Raw genomic sequence first — 17,844 nt, 5'->3', positions numbered from 1 at the left:
CTGCCTGGTTTGGGTCAAGAAAGCAGATCATGGAAAGCAGATCAGACGTTCTTTGTGAGACCCACTCAGCCTCACAAAGAACCAAGAAGTTGGTTTCTGGGTTCTTCTTACGTGCTCGTATGATTCATGTTAAAGCTTCTGGGCTTTACTTCATGGATAGAAATATTTCAACGCATAGCAATCTGTCAAGATTGCAGCCTGATCTGGGTTAAATTTCTGGATGATAATATTTAGGGGCATATTATCAAGGGCAGTATCGCCGCTTTAGAGGCACTTTTTGCTGCTAAAGCGGCGATATTCTCATCGCCATATTAACAAGGCGGCGCTAACATGCATCAGCGCATGTTAGCAGCCGATTTGCTAACGCTACGCATCTTAGCGAAATACATCGCTAATGAGATGCAAAGTAGGCATTCCCTACAATTACTTCATTGAAAAACTTCGCAAACACAACTTCGCTGTATTATCAACGCTGCCCCGGACCTGCGTAGCAATGAGAAAAGGTGCGCTAAGCCCCCATTAACACATGATCCTAACGCCTGAATAAAACCTGACTTACCATTATTGCCTATGGGAGGTGGATTGTATAGTTAAGTACACACTCCCCTATTATCAAGCATTTCATTAGCGCTGTGAAATCATTGCTGGATTTCATATGCTAATGAGGATTATCGCAGTCTATTCCTGGATTGTACTTCACCTGTTAGCAAAGCGTTGCTAATACGCCGCTAACACGACAATGTAATTCAGCGATAGAGGGCAATAATGTAAAACGCGCGAAGGGCGTTTTGCGATATTTATCACAGATTGTAGATAATATGCCCCTTGGTTTTTAAGTCCCTGGTCCTTCTAAAACCAGATATTGCTTCTTGGTTGGATGCCATCAAAACACACAGTCGCTACTCTGCATCACGAGAATCATTTCTTGGAGTGTTGGAACCCCTTGTTGACACAAGCAGAGGCTTCTAGCGTGAGTGGGTCCTTGTGCGATGGTGTGCTTACACAAGGGAGAGTCACCTCGTGTGGCTTTGTAGGTGTCTGCGTCTACCTGTGAAATGTATCAGTCCTGGTACTATGTTTGTGACATGTGCTATCCTATGCACCCGTCTCTGTGTGCAGTATACGTTTGTGGCTTGTGCTTGTGGCATTGTGACATAGGATTGCCTAGGTTTACTCATATGTATACTCTCTCCTTGCTCCTCTTTGTAGTAATGGGAGTTTCTCCTTGTTTTCTTTCCCTCTCTAGTAACGGGCTTTCCTTACCCAGCAGCAGGGACTACAGTCGCGTACAGGGGGGCACACCTACGAGGACGTGGCCGTGCTGTGTACAACACGTTCAGGGCAGCCCCTCCGCCACCACCCATCCCCACCTATGGGACGTGAGTATGACGCACACTGCCGAGGAGGCCGCCTTTCTTTAGTGAGACTGGAGTCTTGATCTTACCAATGCACACCTTCCCCCTGGCCTTCCCTGTGTGAATGCAGCTCTTTTCCAATTCCCTGTGCACGTATCTGGGTCTTGTATTTTACAAAACGTATCCGAATAGTCCTACGGGTAGGGGTTATTTAGGTAACAAGATAACGTTTGTCTCACACGAGTTAATGGGAGGCTGAGCGTGGGTTCGAGTGCACGTGGGTCACTGTGCAGCACGCATGTCAGTAAATAAATAGTCCAGTTTTTGTGTGTTGGTGGGTGATTGTGCCAGGGTGTATGTGCATTATAAAACATGACTGTGATCGTGTGTGTGTCTCAGTGACTGCACTGTTGTATGTGTCAGAGAATGACTTCTAAGTTGTGTGTAGTTGGGCGAGTCTGCGATGCATTGTGTGTGGCTGAGTGACTGTGCCGTAGGGAGTGTGTATATGTGTGCTTATGTACGGACTGTGCTGTGGAGTGTGTATCATTTCATTGAGTTATTTCGCCATTGCTTTCTTATAATGTGACTGTGTCTACGTGTGTGATAATTGTTCACGTTACCAAAGAATGTGTCAGAGGGTGACTACCACGGACTGAGTCTGGAAGTGGTTGTAGCATCGCCTGGGTTATTGAGTGAAAGTGCTGGTTGACATGTGTCTCAGTAACTGGTTGTGCTGTAGGGAATGTGTGTGTAAATGATTGTACTGAGGAGTGTGCATGTGTATACATTTTGATGACAGATTGCAGTGAGATGGGTGCTTTCTGAGGTGGCTTTCTGAGTGACTGATCTTTAATCGGTATCATTGAATCACAATGCCTCATATGATGCACTCAGTGACTGTGTCAGAGTGTGTGTGTATACATCAAAGTGCCAGTTTGTGTGTCCCTGTCTAACTGTGCCAAGGGGTGCATGAGTGACAGTGAATGTCAAGCCATGTATGTGTGTCCATGTTGTATGTGCCAGTGTGTCTGTGCCACCGTACGTGTACTGAGCAGCGTGTGGGGGTCAAGCTGGTGACTTTCTCGTTGCAATTGTCCATGTGTAGCTGTGTGGCAAAAGGACACATTTGTCAGTTGGTGACTGTAATAGGATAACTAGACATGTCAAGGGCTGGATACTGAAAACTTGAATCGTTCTTCCAGTGAGGCTGCCAGAGTTATGGCCAACTCCTTCCAGTAGCCACAGTGCCATTGAGTGCTAGAATCTCACTGAACAACTGTTACCTTCCAGAATGATCCCCTGATGGAAGGGAGAAGCCAAAGTGATAGAAAAAACCTTCCTGCTGGAGTAGGATTAGTAGAGACGACTTCAAGGGCACTGACCTCTTTCTCTGAGGAGTAAGTCAATCAGGCAGGAGAATCTCTAGAGAGGAAACAACTGCAGAAATATTATAGGGCCCAGAAGAGAACTATTGGACGATGAACATGATGAAAAATGCTCCAAAAGCATTACAGTGTAGCTTTGCCCAGGTGGCTGCTGCTTATATACTCTACAGACTGGAAGTTATTTCAAGATTCGTGTTGTCATCCATCTTGGATTGAGGTAACTGAAAGGAGAAGAACTAAACTGCTGCCATCTTGAGTAGGTCTAAAGAAAATGAAACTCTGCCCCAACTTCATGTAAAGCATGCTGTGAAGAAGAACACATGTATGCCGCAAGTTACATCAAGAAAGCAAGTGAAGAATGATACATATTATATCAAAATCTTGGGCAATATATCTATATTTATCTATATATCTAAAACGCGCGCTGATCACTAGCGCAGCGTTTTGCTAGCTTTAGCTCTTGAGGCACAGCCGGGAGCAGGGACAAACAGCCTATTTTACTTGCACCTAATATTGTTGTCTATTTGTTTTAAAATCGCCGATTCTGTGATTCCCTCTCCACTCAGCAGATTGCTTGCTGACGTGGACAAGGTATTACTTGCTGCCGCGACGTGATTGGCCTGTCGCCAGGACACGCCCACTAGCGAAGCCACGCCCCCTCTAACCCCTCCCCACTACCGCCACATAGCATGAGCCCCCACCGGAAGCGCAGCGGGAGCGACGACTGCGCGCCAAAGGCAAGCCCGTCTGCGCCCGTCCGCGGCAGACCGGGGCACGGGGCCACTACCCCTGCTCACTTCTCCACAAATGCCTGCCCCAAAACCTTAATTGGGTACACTAGAGGCGACCTACTTGCCCTCCGCCCTAACGCTGACACAAATTGCCGCCATACGATGTCAATAGAGTCTACCATGCCTCACTGTGGATTCTGTGGTTACTCCATTAGTAAGGGGAAGAAAGATGTAGGGAGTCTGACAAATGTGAAGTTGATGCTGTTAAACTGCAGATCCCTCAAAAAACACAAGCTAGAGATATACAATCTGATATTAGAGGACAATCTTGATGTGCTCCTCTTAACGGAGACATGGTTAGACGAGGCCTCTACCCCTGAAACCCTTGAAGCCGTTCCCGCAGGATATTGCCTGCTCAGAATTGATAGAGAAAGACAAATAGGGGGGGGATTGGTAATCATTTTTAAAAGTGAGCTGCACTGCACCTTAGAAAAGATCACATTGCCCAATTGTGAAGGTGGATTTTTCACGATAAAAGTTAACCCCAAATATACTATTAATGGACTCCTCTTATACCGACCTCCTGGGAAGACTACACAGTTCTGTAATCTCTTGACAGAGCTGATAACTACATATACTCTGCGGTATAAGAAATTTCTTGTATTAGGGGATCTTAATTTGCATTTTGAAAACCCGGACTGTAAGGTGGCACAGGAGGTAATAGTGGCAATGAAAGCTCGATCACTTAAACTTCAATCTATGGCCCCGTCTCATCAAGGTGGCCACCTTTTAGATCTCATTTTTGCCAACTGGGAAGGAATTAAAACAGCTATGCCACTGCAAATTGCCTGGTCAGACCATTTCGCCATTCCGTTTGAAGTGGAAGCTGATCCTCAGGATGACAGTGGGACTAAAACTCAGCCTGTGAAACATAGAAACTGGAAGAAGTTTACGCCAGAACATTTTAAATCTGCCCTACTTAAAGACCCGCCGCCCCTCAGCGACACCCTGCTTGAGGCTTGGGTTCACTATGAGAACTGGGTGTCTAGGGCTCTGGATACAATAGCTCCCTGGTCATCCAAACCTCCCATTAGGAAAAATAAAAGCGCCCCCTGGTTTTCTAAGGAACTTAGGGAAGCCAAAGCTAAGTGTAAAAATACTGAGCGTCACTGGAGGAAAAACTATACTCCAGAGGATAAGATGCTTTATAAGAAAGAATTAAAAACCTATTATAAACTAGTCAGAGCAGCCAAAGGCGCTCATTACAATGGACACATTGAATCGGCCAAAAATCCCACTAAAGAGCTCTTTCTGATCTATAAGGAGCTCACTACTCCAACTAGGCTTGAGACCCAGGATAACTACACCAATGAAATATGTGAAGATATCGCTGACTTTTTCATAAAAAAAGTGGATTCTCTACATGCCACTTTCACAGGAGGCATGTTGACCACTGACCCAGTCGTGGGAAGTGTCGGTGCTAAAAAGGCCTCTCTGACCCAGTTCACTGTTCCTGAGAGGGCAGACTTGCTAAAAATCATCAATGGCATTCAGTCTGGCTCCCCCATCGATGTGATTGCCCCCAATCGCTGTAAGGCAGTCATTGACTGTATGATTGAGCAATTGGAGCACTTGATTACTCTTTCCTTTCAGGAATGCTATGTGCCTGATACCTGGAAAATGGCACAAGTAATACATCTGAAAAAAAAGGCTAATATACACATTTCCCAGCTACAAAATCTTCGTCCTATCTCTCTCCTCCCCTTCTGTGGGAAGGTGGTGGAGAAGATAGTAAACAGCCAACTTATGAAGTTTGTCGAAGAGAACTCGCTTCTCCACTTTACGCAATCAGGGTTCAGAGCAGGCCACTCTACTGAGTCGGCGGCTCTATTCTCCACAGAATGTTTAAGACAACTGGCAGATGAGGGGCAGACAGCAGCATTGGTATTATTGTACTTGAGTGCAGCTTTTGACACCGTGCTGCACTCAACACTGCTGTCTCGCCTCTCAGATCTGGGAATAGACGGGCCAGCTCTGAAATGGATGGTATCCTTTCTGGAAAACCGTAGTTTCCAAGTACAATGCCCTCCATATAAATCATCTATCCACAAATTAAAACATGGGGTACCACAGGGCTCAAGCTTGAGCCCCACGCTTTTTAATCTTTATATGGAGCCGCTAGCCCATATAGTGGAAACTTTTGGTGTGGATATCGTCACATACGCTGACGATACCCAATTGATAATTAAACTCACCCACAATCAACCAGAGGATGCCATCAATTTTTCCAACTGCATGCGCTCTCTGGCAGGGTGGATGCATAACAATTGCCTACGCCTCAATGGCGATAAAACAGAAGTGTTGATAGTGGGCAAATCCCCTTCTGCCTGGTCGCAGGCTTGGTGGCCATCAGAACTGGGCGCACTTCCCCACCCCGCTAACCTGGTGAAAAACTTGGGAATATGGCTAGATGCGGAGCTTTCCTTTAAGCAACAAATCAGTAAAGTTACGGGTAAATGTTTCGGTATTTTAAAAACTCTTCGGAAAGTCCTAGATCTCCTCCCCATTAGCGCCAGGAAGACACTCATTCATGCCCTGGTTACTCCACACCTGGATTACGGCAATGCCCTTTTTTTAGGACTAAGCCGTAAATGTCTACATCAACTACAGTGTGTCCAAAATGCCGCGGCCCGCATGGTATTGAATCTCCCCCGCAGAGCCTCCGGTAAAACAGCATTACGAAAACTTCACTGGCTCCCTGTTGAGGAACGTGTTAAGTTTAAAGCTCTATGCTTTGCTGATCGCATTGCCCAGGGAAAAGGACCCAGTTACCTACGCAACCTGCTGACTATTCACCGCCCCACCAGGAACCTTAGATCTGCGGGAGCGATGCTGTTTCAGCTCCCTCGCGTACGTAAGACCAGGATGGGAGGTAGCTCCTTTCGCTTTCTTGCAAGTAAGCACTGGAACAATCTCCCGCTAGATCTACGCATGGAGCCCTCTGAAACAAGATTCAGGCTCAAACTTAAAACATACCTTTTCCCAAAGTAATATTGGTTTTGTACCCCTGTACCCGCGTGGGCTCCTTACCTTGGCCTCTTTGATATACTGCAGCATTTCTTAGCGCGGGGACACACTGTCATAAGTGTAACCAGGCGCTTTATAAGTGTTTTTATTATTATTATTATTATTATTATTATTTGCCAGACAGCAGAATAGGTGCGCTGCAGGGCGTGAGTCTGTTAGCAAAGCATGGATTAAACGCAAACGCTGTGGAAAACACCCGACTCGTTGATCAACTGTCCAGGTACGGACAGAGCAATTCCAGGCACCGCAGGTCTTGGGAGTGGTTTGTGGGTGAATTTTAGGAGCGGGCACAAAAGTACCAAGTTTTTTGCATTTGCACATCTATAGCAGGATGTCTGGTTATCACTGTGGTTGGTATCTACAGGAGTGTGTGAGTATGAGTGACAGTCACGGTATTGGTGGGTCTGCCAGTATGTTAGTGACTGGTTTTGCTAACGTGTGTTGTAGTACACTGTGCTAGAGTGTGACTATCTGAGGATGATTTTCAGGGGCTATTCAAGCATGTCATTGGTTGATTGTGCCCAGAGTGTGTTATTTAATGTTTCTAATAGTGCATGTCTGGGTGTCTCTGTGGGATTGTATCTTGGTATGTGTCACTGAATGACTGTTAGGATATTTATGTGACTTTATCATGCTGCTTGTCTATAAGTGTGAGACAGTGTCTGTGTGGGAATGTGTCCTTGGGGAGTGACTGATTAAGCGTGTAGGGGTAAATGGGCGATTGGAGGGAAGAATAGATCAATAGGTGGGTCTGTGGTTTGAGGAGGTGAGGTTGCTCATGGAATGTTGTGGGTGCAAGAACTATTGGTGAGGAGAAAGAGCAAGAAAACAAATGGTTGCCCTCTTTTCTTAGAATGGTTGCTACTTCCCTCCACGCCATCAAGACACCAAGTTTCCGGGTCCACGCTCTTGTTACAACTCTTTATTAGGTGTGTCATTCTCATTGGTTCAGTGGCTGCAACGCATGGCTTACAATTTCCAGTGGCCATTGTTATCAAATGAAAAGTCAGAACGGGAACATAGTGTCCTGGTGACAGGAAACTAAATTGCATCCCTAAGTGAGGGGGCTTTGATGGGCAGACATCCTTAAAATGGCGGCCGTTGTTGGGGATACTGTCACATTGTGTGCTGGACATTGTGCCCAGGCTGTATCTAGAAGAAGCCTTGAAGAAAGTGTGACCCAAAACATCACCAATCATAGTAGGGTTAGACAACCAATTGCCTTGAGACTTATTCTTAAATGTTTCATATTACAACGAAGGCCAGCAGAAAAAAAACGAAGTGTTTCAGTCAGTGTACATCTACTCCTGTTCAAATAGAAGTAAGCAGCCCTCCTGATTGGACAGTGCTCCTGCCAGGTACAGAGCCTTCCCCCAAATACCGATTTCACCTGAAACATTATACAGAGCCCTGGGTGAATCCCAGCCATAAGTGGCATGGTTTTTGGTGACAAACCATCTCCCACCATTGTCCGTAATCCCTTCCTTAACCCCCTCAGGCCTGGGAAGAAATTAGAATGCGAATTTCTGAAAACTCCTTAATCCACATTACCGGACTCTAATCTCAGCAGTTCTACAATATTTACACTGGCTGCCCATGGCTGGACTACACTTGGGAAGCCAGAGGGGATTCGCCCTCCATCAAGCACAAAATTTAGGGAATGTGCAAGGCATCCTGTGTTAAACACTCTGCAGTCTCCACTCAGAAGATGTGTTGCAAACACTAAAGAGGGGCTGCTCCCAAGAAGCACCATGGCAACCGTGTGGGGAGAAGCAACAATGAGAGTGTTGAAGGTGGAAGCAGCATGGAGGAGGAGGGTGGAAGCGACACAGAAGGCGTGGTTGGTGGGAGCTGCATGGAGAGCGTGGGTGGGGACACGCAACATAGAGGAATGGGGCAGATGCAACACAGAGGACGCAGGTGTGGAGAAACGACATGGAAGGCATCAATGGGGTAAGCAAGACTGAGGGGAAACACATAGGCGAGAAGACTCGCGAGGACAACAGCACACTGAAGGGAAAAGAGAGTGCGGGACAGCTGGAAAACACATGCACTCTCAATTAAAGCTTAACCCAAAAAAGTAGAGCATGAAAATTAATTAGCAGAAAGAAAAAATTAATGAGGCCATGCTCCAGAAGAGACACACACACAGGAAAGCACACACAAGATAACAAATAAACAACAAGCAAATGAGAGACAATAAAGCCAACCAATTGTAAGCAGTGGGTGGGCTCACCTGTAAGACGAAAATAGGTCTTTCATGAGAACTGAAAAGAATCATTACACAGACCGTGTAATTTAGAACTGGGGAATCAAGGAAAAGTATGGGTATGTTAGGTAAAAGGAGAACAGCACTGTGCCAGTATTCAAGATATAAATTAGGCCTGTGCCAGTGTAAAATACGGAGATTGACTAACTCCTCTTAAAGAGTGATCACAATCTATTCTCATACTATGAAGATAGCAAGATCCTGACTCCGAAATTCTACAACCCTTCCCAACCGCCCTAATACTCCATGCACATAGGCATTTATGGGCCATTTGTGACACAGATGGTCCTGAGGTGTTGAACGTGGAGCAATCCATCTGCTTACTTGGCCGCCTGATAGTCACTCAGGCTATAAAACTCACATTTCACTAACACCAGAGATCACAAGAGAAAAAAAGTTTAGTTTGAGCTTAGTAAAATGGCCATGCACTAAGACAATTCAAAGAGCACAGCAAAGAAGAGCAGCATCTGGCACAGACGACTTGGTTGATTTTCCTGGAAGGGCTGAATTGAGATGGCGGGTGGTGCATTTCATGATACACTGGATGACAAAAGCTGGAGGAGGTGGATCATGATGGAATGGATGAACCGGAATAGAGGGGTTATCTCAGGACGGGGGGCTGTTTCATTTTTGCAGTGTATGCCGCAGATAAAGGAGGTCTTTGGTTAGAAAAGTGTCTTCAGATGCAAAGATGTCTCCGGGTATCTAATAAAATGTATCCTTCTCTCTTTTCCTTAGTGTTGTTTATCAGGACGGTTTTTATGGAGCAGAAATTTATGTAAGTTCCCTTCAACAAATATTGTCTTTTTATGTTTTAAAAAACTTATCACAAATGCCACTAATGGGCATTTTTGGTGAAACAGGAACTGCAGTTCAGGGTAGAAAGCTGCAAAACCTTTCCTAACAATGCCTATTCCTGTCACACGCAACTAGCGCAGACCTTGAGGAGTATTCATTTAGGTATCTTACCCCCTTAGTGGAGAAGTGTGGCTCAATGGTTAGAGCGGCAGACCCTGATGCAGAGGTCTAGCCCGGGACCAGGGTTCAATTCCCCGCCTCGGCGGGTCTTGGGCTAAAAAATTCCACGGACCTGATAATTCTCGCCTCGGTGCCTATTCCAATCATGGAGTCCCACTCTGTAACTCTGGGCAATAGCTTGCTTAATCTCCACAACGGCCCCCACAACGCTAAGGATGCCTGGCCTCCACCTTGGGGGTGCCCAGGAGTGGACACCTCACAGGGAAACCCAGGATGGGTTCCACAGCGGTATTCATACAAGCGCCTTGAGACCCTTGCGGGTGAGTAGTGCGCTATAAAAGTATCAATTTACATTTACATTCTACCCCATTTACAAAGGCTCAGCTCAGAGGTGGCTGCAACTGCAGTGGTGAGTTGGTTCTAGTAATTTCCCTTGTTCAGGCTCGACTTGGTAAGGACAGGTATATTCAGGAGATTTCCCAGCAGGCCACTGTCTGTGAAAAGTCCCCAGGGCGAGAACAGAGGCACGGGGTAGTCACTTACCTGACATGTGACTAATATCTCTGCCAGAGGTGCCCTTGGCCCTGATTGCTGGGGTCTGTAGTGAACTATCCTGGATCCAACTCTGGATCATTCTGAGGGGTTCCCACTGGCGGTGCTTTGGAATTGTATTCAGGTGCTAAGATACCAACTGGGGCCATTTAAATTTACAGTGGAATTCTAGGATTCATGCTGTGTCCTGTATATTTATGTCAGAATTCATTGTTGGAAGCATTTATATTTACACAAAGCTGTAGGATTCACACTGGGTGCAATTTGTAAAAAAACTAGGATATGGGATTCACACTCTATGTTCTGTAGATTGACGTGTTACGATTCTTGCTTGCAATCATTTATATTTACGCAATGACACTGTAATTCACACTGGGGTAATTTATGTTTACACAATGACCCTGGGATTCACACTGAGGGGAATTTATATTTGCACAATGACCCGGGGATTCACACTGGGGGAAATTTGTATTTGCACTGTGATTCTAGGATTCATGTTCTGTGTCTTGAGCATTTATGTTCTAGGGTTCTTGTTTTCAAATATTTATATTTACTCAAGGATCTTAGGATTCACATTTGGAGCCATTTATACTTTCACTGGCATTCAAGGGTTTATTCCCCGTGTATTATCGTGTTTGCCTTCATAATTGGATTCATTTGTATTTACACTAAGATCTTAGGATATACACGGCGGTCATTGGTATTCACACAACGGTCCTAGGATATACACGGGGGTCTTTGGCATTTATTCAACGATCCTTGGGTATACATGGGGGTCATTGCTATTAACACAACGATCCTAGGATATACATGGGGGTCAGTGGTATTTACACAACGATCCTAGGATATACACGGGGGTCAGTGGTATTTACACAACGATCCTAGGATATACACAGGATCATTGGTATTCACACAACGATCCTAGGATATACATGGGGTCTTTGGCATTTATACAACGATGCTAGGATATACACGGGGGTCATTGGTATTTACACAACGATCCTAGGATATACACGGGGTCTTTGGTATTTACACAACGATCCTAGGATATACACAGGATCATTAGTATTCACACAACGATCCTAGGATATACATGGGGTCTTTGGCATTTATACAACGATGCTAGGATATACACGGGGGTCATTGGTATTTACACAACGATCCTAGGATATACACGGGGTCTTTGGTATTTACACAATGATCCTAGGATACACACGGGGGTCAGTGGTATTTATACAACGATGCTAGGATATACACGGGGGTCATTGGTATTCACACAACAATCCTAGGATATACATGGAGTCTTTGGCATTTATACAACGATGCTAGGATATACACAGGGGTCAGTGGTATTTACACAATGATCCTAGGATATACACGGGGTAATTGGTATTCACACAACAGTCCTAGAATATACATGGGGTCTTTGGCATTTATACAACGATGCTAGGATATACACGGGGTCATAGGTATTTACACAACGATCTTAGGATATACACGGGGGTCATTGGTATTCACGCAACGATCCTAGGATATACACAGGGGTCTTTGGCATTTATACAACGATCCTAGGGTATACATGGGGGTCATTGGTATTTAAACAACGATCCTAGGATATACACGGGGTCAGTGGTATTAACACAACGATCCTAGAATATGCACGGGGTCATTGGTATTCACACAACAATCCTAGGATATACATGGGGTCTTTGGCATTTATACAACGATGCTAGGATATACACGGGGGTCATTGGTATTTACACAACGATCTTAGGATATACACGGGGGTCATTGGTATTTACACAACGGTCCTAGAATATACATGGGGTCTTTGACATTTATAAAACGATGCTAGGATATACACAGGGGTCAGTGGTATTTACACAACGATCCTAGGATATACACGGGGTAATTGGTATTCACACAACAGTCCTAGGATATACACGGGGGTCAGTGGTATTAACACAAGGATCCTAGAATATACGCGGGTCATTGGTATTCACACAACAATCCTAGGATATACATGGGGTCTTTGGCATTTATACAACGATGCTAGGATATACACAGGGGTCATTGGTATTTACACAACGATCCTAGAATATACATGGGGTCTTTGGCATTTATACAACGATGCTAGGATATACACAGGGGTCAGTGGTATTTACACAACGATCCTAGGATATACACTGTGGTCATTGGTATTTACACAGCGATCCTAGGATATACATGGGGTCTTTGGCATTCATACAACGATGCTAGGATATACACGGGGTCATTGGTATTTACACAATGATCTTAGGATATACACAGGGGTCATTGGTATTTACAGAACGATCTTAGGATATACACGGGGGTCATTGGTATTTACACAACGATCCTAGGATATACACAGGGGTCATTGGCATTTACACAATGATCCTAGGATATATACACAGGGGTTAGATTTATTCCTACTTGGATTCCAGGACTTGCACAGGGTGTCATATCGATTTATAATAAGCTTCATTCTGATTTCTATGGAAATCCTCTGACTGACTTCATGCCTGGTGATTAGGGTGTATTCTGGGGCCCTGGGTGTTTATGCTGGAGAAGCCGTGGACCTGTAGCAGGATCCTACGCAGTGGTCCTGTCAGTTCCTGGTATAGATTTAGGCAGCAGTCAGCTGGTAGAGGGCTCGAAAGATGGAACAAAGTGGACACATAAGAATAGGTGTACATGTGACGTGGATGGAGTATGGGAAGCAGAAAGATCAGAGATACCTTGCAGCTTTGTCATGATGCATAAACAGATTCTCTTGTGTTAACCCAGGGCGGGTATGCAGCGTACAGGTACGCTCAGCCGGTAGCAGCAGCAGCGGCGGCAGCAGCGGCAGCATACAGCGACAGGTAAGATGGCGGCCATAGACTGTTGGCTTGGCAGAGAATGTGTGCAAGAGTAGAGAATGTGCAGGGTGTAGACATTGTGCTTGAGATGCCAAAGGGAACATGCATAAGATGTGGCGTGGATTGTGCTAGAGATGTGGGAAAGGCTGTGCACAAGATGTGCAGGAAATGTATGCAAGACGTGGCAGGGAATGTGTGCAAGAAGAAATAGAGTGTGGCAGGAAATGTCCCTGTCAAAGGTATCAAGAGTGCAAACGGTGGCAGGTTTTTAACTATTTTATTCCTTAAATCTTAGTGAAGCATATTCAACCAGAAGATAGCAGCATACTGTCCAAAGAGGCATCACTTGCATAGAACCAGGGCAATAAATAACAGGATAATTTCATATACCTTTGACTTATCTTGGTTTCTTGGTAGAGATAAAACATAGAGTAAATCCATAGCTATTTTGAAGGAAAAGAGGAGAATAGGGGCAAGGTACTGAGGCTTGAAAGGGATATCTGGATCGTGCAAGGGAAAGAAGAGAGTCAGGTCTTCAGTTAGATTACAGGGAGTGAAAAGGTGTGAAGATTAAGAACACAGAGGTGGAGGGGGAAGAGGAGAGCAGAATAATAGACTAGATCTTCATTGTTCTGGGTGCGATAATTTAGATAGTGTGAACTAGTGGCTTTTTTTCTCTGAAGATCATTGGGATCACCACAAGACTAATACTGGCCGGGAAAGCACACCAAAGAGAAGGAATTGCCCCCAAAAAAGGCTCGGTTCGCTTCTCTGCAAGTTTTGATAGTTTGCTTTCCAGGCTGCAGTTATAAAGGTTCCTTAGGTTCTTGTTGGCACCTAATATCATGAGGACAGCTTCAAGATATATCCGGGTTATAGAAGGTATTGTTTTGTAAGTAATGCAAACTAATTTAAACTTTATTCTGACTTTTAAGAGGAGTCAATGGAAAAACCTGGGAAATATGGTCATATTGTCTTGTGCCAGGTATACATTTTGCCACTGAATGAATAACAGCCCTGATGGGTTTTAGTTATTATAAGCGGGTGCCAGCCTAACTAGAATTTACGTAGTCGATTTTGGCTGAAACCATGGCCTGTATAACATGAAAGAAGTCATTGGGCTGAAGGAAACATGTCAGTTTCTTGATGGCAGGCAATGTGGTTCTAGCTTTAGTCGCAATACTTAATGTATACATGTAAGTCTAAGCACTTATCACACACTATTTATCAAGTGTTGGTCAACAATATCGGACCTAGCGCATTCTGGTAGGTGCAGATCACAACACATTTTCGCATTTTACTTTTCATTTTGTTGCGGCCTTGCAATAATTATATATCTTGAAGTCTTTTTGAACCAGTGATCTGCAGTCAGACAATCTTTTTTCCTTCTTCTCTTAGGCTGCTTCATTAATCTAGGTGGCATAATACCTCACGAATGGCGGTGCAAATCCACTTGTCCTGGGAGACCATTTCAAACAAATATATGCTGGTCTGGCCAAACTTTCACAAAAGCGTCTTACACTGCATTTATCATGTGTTGCGCAATATATCTTCCCAGGGCATTTTAATGATTTTAAGTTCACAATTTTACTTTACATGGCCTTGCAATTTTTGCATCATATTTTGAGAGGTCTGTTCAAGCCGTGTTTCAATATTATTTCTTTACATCAGAAGAGTTTCTCTCCTTACCTTTGTTAAGGCTGCGCCTATTTTTGCGGAGTCATCAATCAGGGCAGTATCACAACATGCGGTGCACATCTTGATCTACAAGAAAAAGGCAGAAGTCCATAGTTTCCTTTAGTTTTTCCCCGGTGCTTAATTTGAGCCAGTGGTTTCCGGTGCTTGGTACTGGCACTTAATTGTCAACAGCGGCGCTTGGGACAGTCTGCCACAAGGTGGCGCTGTCTGGCTAATTTAGAGATGACCACAGCAATAGTTCATTATTAATTCAATACACTTAAAAAATACTATCACCTGCTGTCTAAGCCAATCTTATAAGCTTTGGGGACCCCAAATACTCTGGATTGTCATACATGTAGGATCATTGGCAACATCGCAGGGACAATGGTGGTGCAAGCTACAGTAGCCTCCTAACCAGAGCCGTGGCACTTTTTTTGTTTTTTTTACCAAAGCCCTGGCACTTATTTAAATTTATTTTTATTAAGCACTTTTTTTCCCATCGGAGCTGTTGTTGAGCCGTCCTGGGATAAATATTAGACGGTGGTGGGAAGTTTGGTCCCAACGACCATACAACAAAAATGACCATAATCAATAAAGGGTAAGGTTCAGTATGAGGTATTGCTTTCAAACCTCATACTGAACCTTCTTAAACCTAATATATATGTTTGTGGTGAGATAAACATAGATTAATAGAATGTAATTGATGGACTCTGGTGGAATAATAGGCATCTCTACCCCATACAGTTCCCCAGATATACCTTCACACATATTTAACATAACAAAGTATGGTTAAAATGACAGGTGGGATGCACTGGCTGATGCTAGCCTACGGGGCAGGGAGGCAGGCTCTGCAAAGCCTCGACAGTGTCCCAGTATGAGATCTCTGTGGAGCCCTCCGCTTTGCCTGTTTATAGTCAGTATTATAGAGGATCAATACCGAGTAGCACAAGTCGTCTGGGTTCATTAAACAGCTTGCTGCAGAGTCTCTGGACATTTAACGCCAGTTGACACAGAGGGCCTGATTCAGGGTTTGGTGGCCTTGTCCATCCAGACTGCAGTGGTGCTGTTTCTATTTAGTTCACAGGCCCTGGACCAGCACACAGCTCTTAGTCAGCAGGCAGCTTCAGATAGTCAACCACTTAGAGAGGTCAACGTGTTGGGTGTTCTTCCCCCAGGCAGGATTGGGCACTGGTTGAGCACAGAGGATGTATACTCCAGCCAGACATCAGCAGGCCTAGGCCTCTGGTTAGGGAGTTGCTGAATTGCAGGAATGTGTTCCTCATTTATAGGTACCATCCATCCTTTTACTCAGGTGGTGAGGAATATCCGCTCATTGAAGGGGAGGCACCAGAACCACCCGCTTGAATACATAAAAAAATTCGGCACTGACAACTACAATCCGCTGCCATCAGCTATGCAGTCTCCTCAGATTTCTCGCTTGACACCAGCAGGCTGGCACGTCAGAGTAACTCCAACAACCAGTGCCTAGAGCTATGTGGTAGGCGCTTGGATCTAGCGTCTTGTAGGCTGTTATGTTATCATTCACCATGTGAAATAGTGACGGGTTGACATTTAACGGGGTGGAGGAATGACCGTCGTGACAGTTGTGACCCCCAGACTTCCATCCCTTCTTCATGTTTGCCCTCCATGGTCCAGGGCTACTCTCCTGGCTATCTGACCCAGGCGCATCTCATTCTATTTGCTCGCACAGAAACTTTTTGCCCTGAAGAAGGTGACCCATAGGTGGATCTGACACCGAAACGCGCGTTTGTGCCGGTGCCCCTGTGCCTCCTTTGTTTGCATCTTTTCCCTGGAGAAAAAAAACGGATTATAGACTGCATCAATTATTGAAAATATGATCAACTGATCTTGGATTTCCCATACTATTCAAAATTGATTGATTTTCTTATTGATTGGAACCACATTAGTATTATGTGACTATGTTTAGCACTATCTAATGCATTGCTATCCCTGGAATGTATGACTCAGTGTTTGTATGCATGTCTGAAAGATTGTGTGTGTGTGACCGAGGATGCTTGTAGAGTTTGTTGACATTCATTGTCTTTTATGTTTTTTCTACTATGTTGACTAAACAATATAAATAAATATGATATCCTTAACCCACATGTTTTTTGCATTATAAATGGGAAGGGTACCTTGTTAGGATTGTTCTCTTATATCAGTGACGAATAGCACTTTATAAAGTAATATTCAGGCAGAGCTGTTTTGTTTGATTGTCTTCACTAGAGAGAAGGCCTGCGAAACCGACTGTCCTGCAAAAGGCGGCCGTGGGCTAGCCTTCCAACCTACCCTGGCAACTTCCTTCATATGCCCCCTCCACCCATTACCAACTGCCCCTGCCAGTCCTTCCTTCTGAACCAACCACCCAATATGCCCGGCTTTCAGAATGAACGGCTTAGTTCATATCCGGCTTACTAGGGCCAGTCAAAAGGACCATATATCTAAATTTCACTGTCGAAGTCCCTAGTATGCAACTGACGGATACCTACCCATCACTACCAACTCCACCCACTCCACCCTTTGGCCAAACACACCACAGCAGTTACTATACACGTGCTCACATTAGTACTCAACCGTCTGTACATAACCTTCTCATAAAATAAGTATAAAATAAATTTTAAAAAAATAAAATAAATAAATTCTCGCACACTTGCACTTCTCACACAGTTACTCATTCCTCTCACCCTCAATGTCACTTCTTTCTGTTCCCACTCTTGCGACTACCGCGGATACTCTGGCCCAAGGCCTTCTGATTCTTACCAGCCACCTCCTCAGGGTGCTAAAGCTACTCAACAGCCACAGCTCCTCGCTGTTTTACTCCTCTATTGGGCTGACGCCTGGTACCAGTGCCTGGATCACTGGCTCTGCAGCAGGCATAGCACATACACAGCCTAGTCCAGG

At 44.8% G+C, this 17,844-nt stretch overlaps 1 protein-coding gene across 3 annotated transcripts in view; it reads left to right on the top strand.

The window, feature by feature from the left end:
- The window catches only part of RBFOX3 (RNA binding fox-1 homolog 3), a 732,886-nt gene that overhangs the window by 689,477 nt on the left and 25,565 nt on the right, over nucleotides 1-17,844 (top strand). For all 3 annotated transcript variants that reach the window (XM_078653988.1, XM_078653986.1, XM_078653987.1), the window contains 3 exons: nucleotides 1,247-1,379; nucleotides 9,569-9,608; nucleotides 13,169-13,245. In XM_078653988.1, coding sequence (XP_078510114.1) covers nucleotides 1,247-1,379; nucleotides 9,569-9,608; nucleotides 13,169-13,245 — 250 coding nt within the window. The remainder of the gene's footprint in view (nucleotides 1-1,246; nucleotides 1,380-9,568; nucleotides 9,609-13,168; nucleotides 13,246-17,844) is intronic.

Source organism: Lissotriton helveticus, chromosome 7, assembly GCF_964261635.1.
Source record: "Lissotriton helveticus chromosome 7, aLisHel1.1, whole genome shotgun sequence".
NCBI lineage: Eukaryota > Metazoa > Chordata > Amphibia > Caudata > Salamandridae > Lissotriton > Lissotriton helveticus.
This window is presented reverse-complemented; position numbering and strand designations above follow the sequence as displayed.